Raw genomic sequence first — 15,696 nt, forward strand, 5'->3', positions numbered from 1 at the left:
TTATGATGAGTACAAAAAAAAAATCTGGCTTCCAGTGTGACACTGTTTTGTAGTGATAGGGCTGGGCCAACTTGGGAAAAGAGGATTGCAGTGAATGGAAGGCACATGAGGGAGGGTGTTTTCTGTCATGATGCTGCAGTGTGCAAGGGATGTGTCCCCTATAGATGCTTGTGGGTAGATCTATCTTAGTGGAGAGTCCATCAAGAGGGTCCTGCACCGCAACAAGTAGGCAACAACAGACAGCCAATGGCCACCCACGAAAGAAGAGGCTGTGACAGTGGAGAGGCGGAGCATACCTTAACCCCAATCTAGGAGGACTATCTTGGCAGAGGGTGGGGTCTTAAACTCCATGCTCAGTCGTCACCTGCTCAGACATGGGACATTTTAGCTGCAGCTGTTTTGAGGGGAGATGTTGGAAAACGAGGCAGCATCTGTGAGGCCTGCACAAATAGCATGACTACATTTGTCCTTCACTGGGAGCCAATCACCCAATTGTAGCGCCTGACTCTCAGAGGGTAGCGTTGCAGAGCAGTCTGAGGCTTACTCAAGGGAGGTGGTGTGGGCTAGTAATCGCCAGTTGCAGGTGCACAAAAATAACACTCAATAATTGATTGTCCAGTCTGTACTTTGCTTTATAAAAGTGAGAGTACATTTATTAAACACACACACTACTCAATACTATGCACCAATTAACAAATGTACATAAGCTGTTGGAATTACTTTGTGATATTGCATTACATCTCCACCCCTCCCGCAGGGGGGGTGGGTCTAGTACCACCACTCCCATGTATGCACGTCAACTTGCCCCCAATGCAGATAGTTGAACATAACCTGGAGCGAGGGCCCTGCGCACTGGCACCATCCCAGTGGCAACCCACTCCATTACCTCAACAAGCATTAAAAAGGGGTAAACCTGCCTTGGTGACACATGACCATGACTGAGCATCTCCTACTTGATCATAAAGTATGCACCTCTATTTCTTAAGGGCTAGCAGTCTGGGGTCTTCACCTAAGCGCAGCAGCAAGAATCCATGTTTACGCACACACGTTACAATGACAGTACTCATCCCCTTAGTTGATCATTGGGATGCATTGCAATTACAGCCCCTAAAGGCATCACAGATGACATCACAGGTTTATGCATATACAGCTAGACACCCTAGCAGGACTGTCTGGCAACATAACCCCACTTGGCTTATGACATCACTTTACACCAGCACATCACATTAAACACATGACCTTCAGTCCCTCTAAAAGAAATAATCATTAGTAAATGTATTTCGGTGCAATTACACCACTTCACCTCCAGAGGATGCCCTTCTCCAGACATCCCCGACTCAGCCCTTCACTTCATATTGCACTTCGTAGTTCACCCTCAGCTGTAGAACATAAGTTCCAGCTCAGAAGGTGTTTAATGCTGGCTGAGCCCTTGAGGGGTTATTCTTTCAGATGCCCCATGAAACTTATGGGTGGACTGTTCTCCTTTATGCTGGGGGAGGCTGCGGTGCTCCTGCAGCCCCCCTGCACCTCTTTTCACACATGAGGGTGACCCCCTCCTCTGGGGGCCACCAGGCGCCAAAAACGATGTTCTCCCCATGCCTTGCAAGGCATTATGGGGCGCTTCAAGCTCCTTCCTATGCATAATAGATGAGCGGCTCTCCCACTGTGCCGGGGAGAGCGTGCTGGTGGTGCCGGCGGCTTCGCCGCATCTTCCCTCTTCAGTGGGGGGCCCGGTCCCCCCCGGACCCCCAGGTGATGATAGGAGGCTCGGGGAGCCCACCCCCGGCCGCTCCTTCAGGTTTCTGGGGCCCGGTCCCAGCCGGGCCCCTCGCACCTCGCTTCTTCCTGTTCGGGGTCCTTGTCCCACCCAGGACCCCCGCAAGTCTCCGTGATGGAGGGCAGCACGGGGAGCCCACCCCCGGCTGCCCCCGCCGGCTCCCCGCCCGGCCAGCACCCTCGCGTGCTGCCGCGGGAGCCGGCACGACTCTTCTCGTCTGCCCACTCCAGCAGGCAGACAAGCAGCGTCCGCTCAGGAGCGGTTCTTCAGTCTTCAGGGGGAGTGCGACGGCACTTCCCCCCACCTCCTCCACACTTGGAGCCCGGGGATGGGGTCCCGGGCCCCCGAACATCTTCGGGGGGCGCGACGGCACTCCCCCTCACTCCGCATCGGTGGGGGCCAGGGTGGGTTCCTGGCGCCCCGCCTAGGGCCACCTTCACGGGGAGCGTGACGGCGCTCCCCGTCTTCCTTTTTCGGCAGGGGCCAGGGTGGGCTCCTGGCACCCCGCGTGGGTACCTTCATGGGGTGCGTGACGGCGCACCCTGACTTTCCTTCCTTGGGGGGCCGCCCCCGGGACCTGACCCACCCCGGGGGCAGTTTCAAGACCGGCGGCGGAGCCCCACGTGCTTCGTCGTCGGTCCCAGCAAAGGTCAAAGGTCGTGTACCTTCTGGGGGGCATATCTCACCCCCCAGGTGTCCGACCTCCTCCATTTTAGCGTCCTCTTGCTCCTGGTGGCGCCCCCCCCCCCCCCAGCCACTGGGAGCACACTACTTCGCCCTCCGGGTCTCCAAGAGGGTGCCTTCTGCAGGGAACGGTCTTCTCTGGCTCACTGCGCCAGCCTTTCTCCTGGCTCTCCTTCTGGGCCTCTCTTCTCCCTGCGCAGAGGCCCCTGCTTCTGCGCACCGGTCCTGAAGCTAGGGCCTCCTCTCTTCGTGGAGAGGAGGCCCTAGCTTGTGGAAGAAAGGTTATCAATCCATCCAGCCTGGGTCTGGTCATGGCTGGCTCAGAGAAATATGACAGTTCTGGATGACCTAAAAGCAGTACAAATATGACTTTGGACTCTGCAGAATACTTCTTTTCACATTCGCTACATTGGACTTAAGTGCGTGTTTGGAATCTGTAGGCCTAATATAAATTAATCTAGCCATGGGCCCCACATCCCCATAGGGGAATATGAAGTGAAAACACAGTAAATACACTGACTTTCCCTGGCATGTTTCTTTCCAGTGTATAAAGCCTATTCCATGTCACCACCCAATACTGCATAAGTCCTGCCACACCATTCACTTTGTAGCTGCTCCTGGACTGCGCACGCTATGAATCTCCGCTGCGCAGCCCGTACACGTGTGCACACGCATGTACACATGTGTCTGCATGTAACCAGCCCGGTGTCTCTTACTCCAGCTGCTGCGCAGTGGCCTGGTCAAGCCAGGGGAACACCAGTAAAATCCCCATGCAGTCTCTTACATCCTGAGTTCACTGTGGGTGAGTCCCAACTTATAAGGCTCCCCCACAGTAAAAGCTCAACAATCAGGTGCTCAAAAAGCGAAAAATCCGGGCGGCCCAACGTGTCAGAACCACCTTCTAACAGGAGAAATCTCTGGTAATGGATGACTGAGTATTAAAGTTGAATCTGTTGGACAGTTGGCATAGGGTAATTCAGGGATTCTCCATACATGTGATGATGCAGGACAATGTGAGAGGTCCAGTGCTCAGTAAAGGGGCAAGATATCCTTTATTAACAGTGTACACAGACCAGCCAGACAGCACCGGTACACTAATACAGGCGGATCTGTTCCACCGCAGGGATAGGAAACTTCATACCAGGAAGCAGTGTGAGTAGGCAGCTACTACCCGCTCTGTCTGTCTGTCTGCGTACATAATCTTGCTATCAAGCCACAACTTAGTAGTACCTGGGGCACTGAGTGGGCTATAACCCTCCAGTGCCATGTCACGGCCACTGGATTTTTGTCTTTTCAGACAGACACCCACTTTCTTCCTTTTAATTGATTACCCTCCCCGCTTCTGTAAAATGAATCAGCGGTTGAGTTGGCATTCCCCCCACCTTAAACACTTTCCTTTTCCTTCCTTCACCTCCATTCTCTAATCTATAGTCTATGGCTGTCTTTCAGCTATCAGTTACTGACTGGTCCTCAGATCTCTTATGCTGAACGCCTCACAAAATGAAACCATATACTTGCCCAGTGTATCTGTTCCAACAAATGTTTCTTCTCCAGCCTCTTCCAGAACACTATGCCCTCATCATCTTCATCCAGAATGTAGGAGTTGCAATCATCTCCATAATATAATCGTAATTGTAAGAGCATTTATATAGCGCTTACTACCCTTGACGAGACATCAAAGCGCTTTTAGGCCAGTAGCACGCTACTCCGGAACCCAAAAAGGATTAGTGGTGAATTACTATTGGGAAATATGAGATATTGTAACCATATATATCCCCCTCCAACACTGCTGGCAATGGCTCGGGCTTCTGACCTTTGAACTTAGGAACAAGGTTTGAATCCCATCCTAAGCTCAACAACCCTTAATTGTGGAAAAATCACCTAACCTCCCCATGCCTTCGGGCTACGTTCATGCTATAAGCAGCTGAAACAAATAATTGTGAAAATCTCCCGTACTTTCTATTCTCCACAGTCACATCCCTTATTAATACTTTAGCAATGAGCAGACTGACTACAGTCTTAGCCTTCTCACTACAATTCTACAAAAGCCTTCTCCCAGCTGTGCAAAGTATTTGTTTGCACAACCAGAATATACAAAAGTTCCTGCTTATCACAACCAACACGACACCGATGCAAAATAGGGTGGCACTTCGCCAATGACTGTGGTAAGTACAAAGGTCTCATCCTTGTATTCAAAGTCACTTATGATAAGTTTCCTAGTTAATTACCTGCCCCGACCCCCTGGCACTGCACTCGCACTGCCAATCTTCAGCTACTAGCTCTACCCAAAGCCCCTGTGACTCGCCCCAGGCCAGCACCTGCATCCTGTCTCTGTGCCTGAGGTGACACAAATCCTCTTCTAGTCGTGCAGGTGTCTGTTTTCACTATTGTGACACAAGTAGGCGGTGAACCTGCCATGAGCCAAAACTGACTCGGGCATCTAACCGTGAGAGCAGGGCGGACTTGCCGTAGCGGGCACTGGCCGTTTTGGGCCATTTTTTTGTTACCAAGGGCTGGTTTTGCAGCATTGCTGCAATATCGGCCCCGGCAACAAAAGCAGCACAAAGCTTTCTGCTAGCAGCCCCAGACATCTATCCCCCCCCCCCCCCCCCTCTGCCTGCCCCCCGGGTCCGGCAGAGCTCTTTGCCAGGGCCGGTTTCGGTTCGCAGTCCGGCCCTGAGTGAGGGCATTTGCCTTCCAGTTTATCTGCACAGTAAACATCAACCTATTTCCAGAAAACTCATTTCTTAGAGGAAGGATTCAAGGTGAACAGTCACAAACATTGACAAACTATGGGGCCTACGGCCTAATCATTATGGCAATTTGGAGTACGTAAAATAGCACTCCTGTACTCTTTTCTTTTCTGTTGCGTACCTTTGTGCATTGGCCCCAAAAAGTACAAAATTAGAATTAAATGGGAATATTCAGAGAATATTTCCAAAAATTAGTACAAACAGTCGCAACTGGTGTCAGGGCAAAGTGGCGACGTAGGGCGGACACAACAAAAAAACAACAAACTTACCTGAATGCCCACCACATCGCCACTCTTCAGGCTTCTCTTCAGGCCCAAGCTCCCAGACTGCCCTGCGGCCAATTCTAACGTCACTCTCATGCATGAGAGCAGTGTCCGGATTTGCCTGAGCGTCCTCGATCTGCGCTTCCAGAGACACTGGGACCCTGTGCCTGCTGTCTCCAACCCGGCAACGCAGCTCGGGTGGAGACCACTTCAGTGCGCATGGCGGTCCTAAGACGGCTGGCCAAACCCACATGCGCACTGCTAGCAGTTCCCCTACCACTCCCACTCGTGCCTGTCATCTCCATGGCCCACTCCCAAGGCTCGACGCTATGGAGTAAATAAAACTATAATAAACCTGCTTTATTATTGTTTTATTTTTCAAGTTTTGCAGCTGCTGCTGATAGTGGGGAGGTGCGACGCCGCTGTGTGCAAATAGAACAAGCATTGGCATAGCCAATAGGTCTCGCCTTTGGGGCTTTATACTTATTAGCCATTGCAGCGCATTATCCCCCACTGGGCAATTTTCTGTAATGGAATTAGCGCTCATACAAAGCGCTTTGATAGCTTCATTTGTGCTATATAAAAATGCAACAAATGAATAAAAAGGAATGAAAGGAGAAGTTCTTTCAGGTTCTGGAAGTGGGGGGAGTGAAAAGATGCACTCTGTAGAGTGATTAAATAAAGCATGTTTGGATGTGAGGGCGATCTGGCTGGGGTTGATTGGGAGGGGGGGAGACGCGGTTGCGTGTGAGGGAAGCCTGGAGAGTTTGCAAACACTGAACATTGAAAATCGGGATCTTTGAAAAACAGGCCGTGGGGGGGTGCGGGGGTGTTTTAAAACCTTGCCCCTTCCGAAGCAGCAGGCTCATAAACGCGAAGCGGGAGTTCAGTGGCGTGAGCCCACTTGTTATATAACTCAAAGAGTTTATCTCAAGACCAAGTAACTTTTGGGTGGGGGAACAAAAACCCAGTGATGTGAAAAGGTTGCAAACAAATGGTATATCAGTATGTAAATACCTTGTACGTTCCTCCCCAGCTGTGTTATATTGTTTATAAATAAAACTGATTTCTACTATCTTATGTGGTATCTTATGTGTTATTACATATCATCTTTCTCTCACTCAAAAGGCAAAAGAAACCTACCTCATTAGGAGTGACATCTCCCTGCTCCATGACATTAAATAGCCACCGCCCACCCCCAGTTACTCACCCTGTCCCTCAAGCATCACGATCCAACCTTGTGCTGACTCGAGTAAGCAGACACTAATAGGTTTAGTGTCAGCACACTGAGTGACAGCTCCAAGCTTCTGCGGCATGTCTGCGGTGCCTCATTCAGCGTCAACCGCTGACTAGGCGACTGTTTTATTATTTCCGCCACATCTTCTTGTGGAGAAGGTCCCTTCAGGGACGGCCCAGCATGCGGACAGGTCCCGGAAAAAGATCAGGCCTCGCAGCTCTCCGAAGAGATACCCCTTAAAACATAAAAAATGCTTTTGGGGTCCGGAGTGGCGTGCTACTCACCGAAAAGCGCTTCCACGCCTCGTCAGGTGTAGTAAGCGCTATATAAATACAATTACTATTACAATTAATTGACAAGAACTAATTCAAATGTAATACATAGGAAGGGAGACGTAAATCCATTATAAAAGCTAGAAAGTACAAATAGAAGAATGATCGATTTGTATAGAGCAGTTACGTCCAAAGTTCCTAAAATCCAAGGCTTCAAAAACCCAACACTTAGAGGAACTTATGTCCAGGGATCAGCCTTGAATCGAATCTACGTTCAATGAAAAGGAACTGCCCTGAGTCAGCCTTGGCTTATCTGAAGGACTGTCGCTGAAAAACCTTAACACTTGGCACTGCCCACTGCACTAGGATCCACTCTGCGCCAAAAGGCATAGTGGATTCCAGAGGTATGCTGACTAAAAGGTCAAGATTCTCCAAGCTGAGAGGATCTTCAAGGTTATACAGAATCTCAAGGCTAAGATAAAAAGAAAGGTCTTAAGCACCAACATCGGCTTCAAAATGCTGCCAGGCTCTGGCACCGAGTCCACAGACTCATCAAGAAGATTATGAAATGCCAGATGTTGGGTAGGGGTCCATGTATCTAGTATAGACCAAATCTTAGGTGTCTAGAAGCATACTTTCTGTGTTTTGACTCTGTACGATTATTTTCTCCTATTACTTACTAAAAACAAATTTAAAAAACTCACAAAGGTTTCCAAGCAACAGTATCCCACTGAGACATTGAATTGTTAATGCTGTTAAAGACTTCCTTTGTGTTCCCTTTTCTGGGGAGACCGAGGTCAAAAGGGGTGCGGAGGAGCTTGAAGGGCGTGTTCTTTTTATCCCTCCCACTAGTTGTACGGTGCATTTGACTGCTGGGGCACCAGGCAAGCTCCCTGGAACAGTGCAGCACTTTTAGAGGGTGTTCTGCCTTTAAAGCCACTCACAATAACTGCCTTCATTCTTAAGTGAAAAACCTACATATTATTTAGGCATATTGTGATCCATCACCAACTATTTACATTACTGCTAATTTTGCCGACCACTATTCTTTTTGGTTACCTTCTAAACAATACAAAAACTCATGCAGATACAACGTCATCAGACCACCTTCGGTTCTGTGCACAAGTGCCCCAGAGCCGATTCTGAGGGCTACACTACCTTACAAATGCTCATAACGTAACATGACGTTACTTGTATGCAAACCGTCACTAGGATCAAAATAAACGGGATCTGAATTTTTTCTCACAGTATCTTGGATCGTGACAGGTTTGGTGCCCCTTTCCTCATTAACATGGTCCAATATGGCCCAGCGAAAACAGCAAAGGACGGACTGATGAAGGTGACTCTGAGGACATGGGAGCCAGTCGTCAGCCATGGGGAGCGAGAGGACGGTGGTGGTAAAGCATTGTGCTGTATGGATGACCATGACCCTGCAACTTGTCTGTTTTCTGCTAGACTCCTCAGTGATAAAGGACATCCAGTGCACAAAATTATTTACAGTTTGCGCCGTTGTAGCAGTGTGGGGTATATATTTGACATGCGCTGCCACATGCAGGAAGGTCAGTGTCATCCCTTGCATTTTAGAACAAAAACTGAGCGACCTCATTCGGCACATGTTCAGAATGTGCCGTTCTTTGCTTTGGATGGGGTTAAGTGGAGAAAGGGGGCGGGTTTGTGTGGTGTATACAGTTACTCAGATTACAGGGCCCCTGTGTCTGTCGCTCCACAAGTCGATCTACTTGCGAGACAGTAACAGCTGAAGCAACCACAGGAGAAAGTCACATTCAGGGAAGACATTATCAGACCTTCCAGCTTTTTCGCGATTCACGTAATAATCGCGAAATCAGCTCAGTAGCGTGATAAACGTGACAATTACGATATTGGCCGCAAAAAAAGGTCTCTTGGCAGCTAGCAAAAAAAAGTGACATCTTATTGGCTAGACATACACGGCCATACAGCCGTAATAGCTGCTTTCGCCTGCGTGTGTTCTCCGTCTATCAGTAAGTAGATCTACTGAAACTCAAGAAAAAGCTCAATTCACATTGGCGTGACATCCAGAGCCAATACTTCTAGGATCACATTTGACCAAGCGATGTTTTGAACTCACATTAGAGCCTGCCCGTACCTGCCCCGACAAATCTAAATGTATAAACCGAAACAAGCGCAGCCGCGAAAGGAATGTGAGGTATGCAGCTGGCACCCAGCCGTGCTGCTGCTCGCTCCCGAGCTCCCTAGGCCAGAGGAGAGAGAAGGCGGTACATGTACCCGCCTTTGGCCAATTGCGTGTTGTCTTTCTTAGAAAGACACACTCAAAAGCCAATAGCGTGTGAGCAACAAAAAAAAAAGCACATGCACGAGTGTGTGGTCCGAGTTGAAAGTCCTTACTAGAAGCCTCGCAGTGCAACGCATGTGTGCTGGCTCAGGCGAGACCTTAAAAGCTGTGCTGTCATTGCATTGTTACCAATAGACAATTTGAGGTTTCCGGCCAATTCACAGACGCCTGGATGAGTTTGTAAAAGAGTACTCCTGTAGCACATCCCACAATAATAAATGATTTTATGATTCAGCCAAATTATCTCCAAAAAAGTTGATTTTTGCGTTTTTTGGCAGAAATTTCTCACATCTCAAATATAAGAAGTAGTGTGGATTTAGTGTCAGAACCTGAGTTTAAAGAATACTTTTCAATGTCTCCTACATACATTGATCATGCAGATGAATTGCTTGCTTTCTATTTAGACACGGTGGACGGTTGGCATCTTTGACCTTCACAACGATCTTCAAGGGCAGCACCAGGCAGGGGAAGACTGGGACACCATCAACAATACAGGCAGGATGCAGCCAAATTTAGAAAATTCTCACGATCCATAACCAAATCTAGCCAAGTACTTGCCAATATATTCAATTTCTAAACAATACATTCATTCCCACCAACTCTGCTGGCCATTATCGACTGTAACTCACATGTAAACAACACTAAACACAACCAAACACAATGACCACAGACCATATTGACTCTGGTCCTTGGGATCCCTAACTGTAGAAGGCAACCAGAGTCCGAAAGTGCTTTGATACCATGCAAATGAAGGTAATGCGCTATACAAATGCACTTGGTGCAGAAAGTAGTTATATTTAGCTCCTTTTCTAACCAGCACTGGCAAATCCAACAGGTGTTCTCCATGGGACCTAATGGCTAACCAATGCCTTTTAGCGAAGCTCTACAGGGTTTGGCTATTTCCAGACACAGAGCGGCATTGAAAAAATTAAATAAATAAACATGACATGATGACATGATGACTGCTGGCATATGCAGCATTCCACTGGTGCACCCATGCGCAAGGACGAATGCGTGAGCATGCGTCAGAACGCATGCGTATGCCAGCAGAATGATGCAGGTTCCATGGATGCTGATCCAAAATGATAGATGGCACTTAGATTGGTAATTAAAAAAATAAACATTATCTTAACACAAAAGTGCAAATTATAAGTAAAAAGGCCTGCTGGTGTGGGTAACAGAACAGCAAATAGAGGAAAGTGGTTGGGAGCAAGGAGGGGAAACTCATGAAACGAGGGAGAAAGCATCATGAGGGCAGAAGAAGAAGCACATATGGAGAGAACAGAGCATGAGGGAAAGGGACTGAAGACCATGAGGCATGGGGTGGGGAAGAGAAGAACTCAGACCACAGGGTTAGGGGGATAAGCACACAAGAGAGCAAGAAGCACACAAATGTGACAGCAACATGGTGTGGGGGAGAAGCTCATGAGGGCGAGACCAACATAGAGCGCGGGCGGGCCTAGGTAGAAGTCCACAAGAGAGAAACATAGATCCTGGGAGTGGGCATTTTAGGGAAACTCACAGGGCAGAGAATGAGAGAGCTGCAAAACACATGCACTCTCATGGAGTGCTTCACCAAAAAGAAAAACGTTCCCTAATATTTAGCAGTGGGTTGGCAGAAACCAACCAATCAGAGGGATTGTAAAATGAAGTTCCACTCCAGGCTAGGAACAAACACAAGATGTACACACTGGGATAGGGATTGCCATTGAGGAAGAAGCAAGCACATGAGAATGACAATAAAAACAAATACTAGTAAGCAATGGCCGGGCTGCAAGCCCCTGTATGCTCTTTGTGGGCCCCCAGACATCTTGGCTCGACCTAAAAAAGCTAGCATCTCCATTCGATGAGTTTTTGCATTTGTCTGCATATAGTTCTGTTAATCATGATGATTTCAGTTTAGGAGCTCGACGTGGCGCCCCTTGCCCAGCGGTGCTCACTGTGAAGACGAAGTGCCTAAAAGCGCCCGGGAACAGCTGCTTACGTGTTTGTGGGTGCGAGGGGCTGCAATTCCGAAGGCATCACGCACAGCTCAGCTTCAGCAGCATTTTATTTTTGACTTGCTAATAAAGTATTTACATATTTTCTCTCCTGCGGGAGTGAATGTCTTGGTGGAGGGAAGAAGGGACGTGGGCGCACGCAACGAAGCGGCTCTACACCAGCAGGGAACTGAGGGAAAGAAGGTGGCCTGCAGACCTTAGGCCATTTCTAGGACACACTCGCGATAATCGAATGTCAAAATATAGCCAGAGTCAGACGCTTTGTATGTGCATGTCATTTAATGTTGTGTGTGCGTAAAGCCGGCCCTGTTTGGCGTCTTGAGACGCGCCAGCGAGTACACCCCTCACGCAGTGGCCTAACGAAACTTGAGGTGCCCCCCCCCCCCCCACACACACACACACCGCCCCCGCAAACTACATGGAGGGACACCCCATTCGGACTTACTCGGGAACTCTCAGGCTTCGGAACTGTGCGGGGTGGGGGGGGGGGGCGGCCTCTGGAGGTCACCTTCCCCCCCCCCCCCCTCCAGACCTCCTTCCCCCCGCTGCCCTCACGAATAAAGCCTGACCGTGTCAGCTGCCGTGGTCGCGGTGTTTGGGTTTCTCGCTTTGAAAGTGGTTTCATTGTGTTTTGTTCTGTATAATTATTTTCTCTTTAGCTCCAATTGGTATTTGTTGACTGAAGTCAGAGCATACAGAAGCAGCAGTTTATGAATCTGTGTTGACTAACCAGTCAGTCAGTGTGCTGCTGCTGTGCGTTGAAGGTGGCGCAGTGAAACAACCCGAATGTTAAGAATGGCACAAAAACTATACATGCGCGGAGACCGGGTCTGGTGGTCTGTCGACTAGAGCATCTATGGAAAGGGTTCTGCATCCACCCCATTGTCACAGGTTCTAAGTCCGGTTGGACCACTCAGCCTTTCATCCTTGTGAGGTCGATAAAATGAAAACCGTTGAGTTGGGTAAAAATAAACGTGTTATTCAGTTCCAGGGAACACGTGCTTTACAAATACACATCATATGTTCCTCCACAAGCAACATTTTTGATACTTTGTTAAATGTTTCTTTGGAAGTGTAGTATGGTACGATCCACGGGACACCTCTCTGCCCATGTGGCAGGTAAGAAGGGCTTTAACAGAAGAAACACATTACTGTTACCCAACTTAAGGATTCCCATGTTTATCGATCCTACGAGGATGAAGGGCGTTGTGGCAGGGCTGCGTCTTAAGGATGTCAATAGTGAGTGCTTAAGTAAATGCTCCGCTCCATCTGATTGGCAAAGAATTCAGCTCGTGGTGAATTATGGAGAAGGTACACGTAAAACCCCTCTATCTGGAATATAAAAGTGCACGCAGTATTTGTCCCTAACCATATATCACGGTGACCCATGGAATGGAAAATAATGCAGGGATATGAAGTGACCGAGAGCAAAGGAGTCTTCTTAGTTGGGCGCCATTAGTGTCACAGCTGCACCACTATGTGGAAAAGCCCCACATTTACCAAATGAGCCCCGTGTGTGCTATACCCCTGAGCAGACACTGTGCCTACTGGTGCCACTGCACTCACTGTCACCAATATCTCAAAAGTGGCTTTTTAAACAATTTCCTTTTGCTCTTCTTCACTTCGTGTCCTGCAGCCAGCCACTCTTAGCACTGCACACCAGGCGCGCAACACCAATTGGACTCACAGGGCTTCAGTCCCCCCCCCCCTCCCCCCCACCCGTCGTGTGTGGCAGCCCGGGATGAGACAGCTTCTCGGCGCACACACAGCCGCACCCGAGCACTTCACAGGTCTTTAAAAGACCATTTGCATGTTAATGAGGCCTCGCTGTTGTTTCACCCCTCCTAAGAGCCCCTGCAGCTCCACTCTGCCTAATGGCTTAAAAGATTCAGCCCCCCCCCCCCCCGAAATTTTTTCTTAGCGACCCCCCCCCCCCCCCTCCTCCCCCCGAAATTTGGCTCTAGTTGCGCCTCTGCTGCACACATAACATTTAAGGTAACAAAACGGCCCTCAGAGCTGAGCCTCGGCTCCGCCCCCCCCCCCTCCCCAAGCACATCGGGACCCATTCACGCAGGAAGTAGTACCACCGGAGTACTCTATAGCTCTTTTGCAGCCGTGGCCCGTGCATGTAGGAGCGGTGGGGCCTGGTTGGGGATGTGGGGGATTTCGACAGACAACGCAGGAAAATTAATTAAATAGTTAATTTTCCATCGTCGTCTGTCGAAATCCCCCACCGCTCTTACCTGCACAGGCCGCGCCTGTTTGTTTGAGTGCCCTTACATATCTTTGTGAAGCGACACTGCAACGTCCAACTCTCTATTAGTAAAAGTGCAAAGAGAACATCGCCCATCCTTTTTGTGCAGACAGTATATGAATATTCCCATTTTATATGTTTGGGGCCTATATACAAAGGCATTACGACTGCGTAAAAGAGTTTTACGTGAGTGCTATCTTGCATGCTCCAAAATACCTATGTGAATCGGCCCCAGGGTCTTGATCATCGCTGCCCGCAAGCGTCGAAGCTCATTTCTATGCGCACATTAATTTTAGATGGTCTGTGTATCTGCACTAAACCACGCAAAGCACAGCTTGTCAGGTCTAATCAACTTACATCTGGGTCGTGGAGCTGTCTGAAGCCACTGAAGTAAATTGCTCTGCATAAAGCTGCCTTGTAGTGAGAACAAGCACGGCCTGTGTGGAGGCCTGCCCTGGAAGTAATCCTCTCTTCCCTCCTTTCAGACAGCATCCTCGGCCATTAGAGGCACCATTCAGCTGGGTATAGGATACACAGTGGGAAACATCACCTCCAAGCCAGACAGAGACGTCCTTATGCAAGATTTCTATGTTGTGGAAAGTGTCTTTTTACCCAGGTAAGTCCAGTTTCTGTCAAGTGCTGTGATCTGCTATGAGAAATTGTTTTTGGGGGGATTTTGCGCTGCATGTGCTTTGAATTGAAATTGTTATGTTCTGTGTAAGAATGCATAAGTGTTATGGATTGTTATCAATGTATATTTTTGTGCATTATTAACAACATGGAGAATGTAGTTTTAAACTCGATTTCACATTGAGAAACAGTTTGGTGGAGTGGTGCACTGCTTAATAAAATCTCGAAAATAGTCAAAGAGTCAAATATGCCTTAGTAGGTGCCTTTTATTTTCAAAGAAGATTAGCCAGCCGGCTAATCTTCTTTGAAAATAAAAGGCACCTACTAAGGCATATTTGACTCTTTGACTATTTTCGAGATTTTAATAAGCAGTGCACCACTCCACCAAACTGTTTCTACATTTGTCTGCGTAAGCAGTTAGCACTCCTCAACGGCAAGTGCTGGAGTTTTGTTTCTGTGCACGCATTTCTTGACTTTTGATTACTAAGTATTATCAAGGGAACAACAGAAGGTAGTGCGGTCTCCGTGTCCGCCGTTGCCCGGAACCATTAACTTCGATTTCACATTGATATTGTGCTATTATTTTTTAAACAAATTTCCTATGACATGTAGAGGTGTATTTACCAGACCCTGCTGATCTAGACCTCAATTTAGGCCTGGCAGTCATGTTTCCTTAAATGGATGTCTTTTTGTCTTCTCCTGCACATTTCACTGTTTGTTATTTCTGCTGCACACAGTCAAGCAGAGTCATTTTTGTTTATTTCCTCTGGCATTGTTCTTGCTGTTCCTGTAGCAATCTTCCTAGCTTGGTCTCTAAATTGTATCTTGTGTCAAGATTTTGTGTTAGCTCACTGTACCCTATTAATTCAAAATAGTTTGCTTCTGTATATGAATCTACTTTGATCCACCATCTCCGGATTGCATTGGCACAGAGTAGGCAGAATGACTATTCATGTAGTGTAATAGTGCTTAGCTTCTAAGGCAATATGATGTTTAATCAAACTGTGGTAATGTGGCAATGCAACATTTCTGATCATACCACAATGATTTCGCAATTTATAATATGAAAATAGTGTACATAAACCCCCGATTATAGGGGCGAACCAGATGATTTTCCCATTATATTTGGGATGCTGTTTGTTTCTTTATTGATTTTGCTGCCCACTTGGTACTTAAAATATTTTTGATTTTGCACTTCTCTGTAATGCTCTATTTGCTTAAAGCCTTCATGCCAGTAATTCTATACTGCATAGTTTGAATTTTGTAATCAAACCCTTACATTTACTTCACTGAAGTAGAACACACATTTTGACTAAGCCCTTTAATTGACTATATTTCTGATGTTTTGATGTGTTGGGGGGTGTTGTACCTCGGGAACACATTGCCTCAAGAAATTGAGGTTTTACACTGTCTCGATGCATCAGTCCGTGGGTGTTCTGTTGAGGTAACGTTTTGAGGTCTTGAATTGTATAGGACCCCTCATGCCACATAGCC

General features: G+C 47.9%; 1 protein-coding gene across 1 annotated transcript in view; it reads left to right on the forward strand.

The window, feature by feature from the left end:
- The window catches only part of PIP5K1B (phosphatidylinositol-4-phosphate 5-kinase type 1 beta), a 381,348-nt gene that overhangs the window by 155,863 nt on the left and 209,789 nt on the right, over positions 1–15,696 (forward strand). The window contains exon 4 of the mRNA XM_085632982.1: positions 14,058–14,188. Within this exon, the coding sequence (XP_085489108.1) occupies positions 14,058–14,188 (131 nt within the window). The remainder of the gene's footprint in view (positions 1–14,057; positions 14,189–15,696) is intronic.

This window comes from Triturus cristatus, chromosome 2_1 (assembly GCF_964204655.1).
Source record: "Triturus cristatus chromosome 2_1, aTriCri1.1, whole genome shotgun sequence".
NCBI classification, from domain to species: domain Eukaryota; kingdom Metazoa; phylum Chordata; class Amphibia; order Caudata; family Salamandridae; genus Triturus; species Triturus cristatus.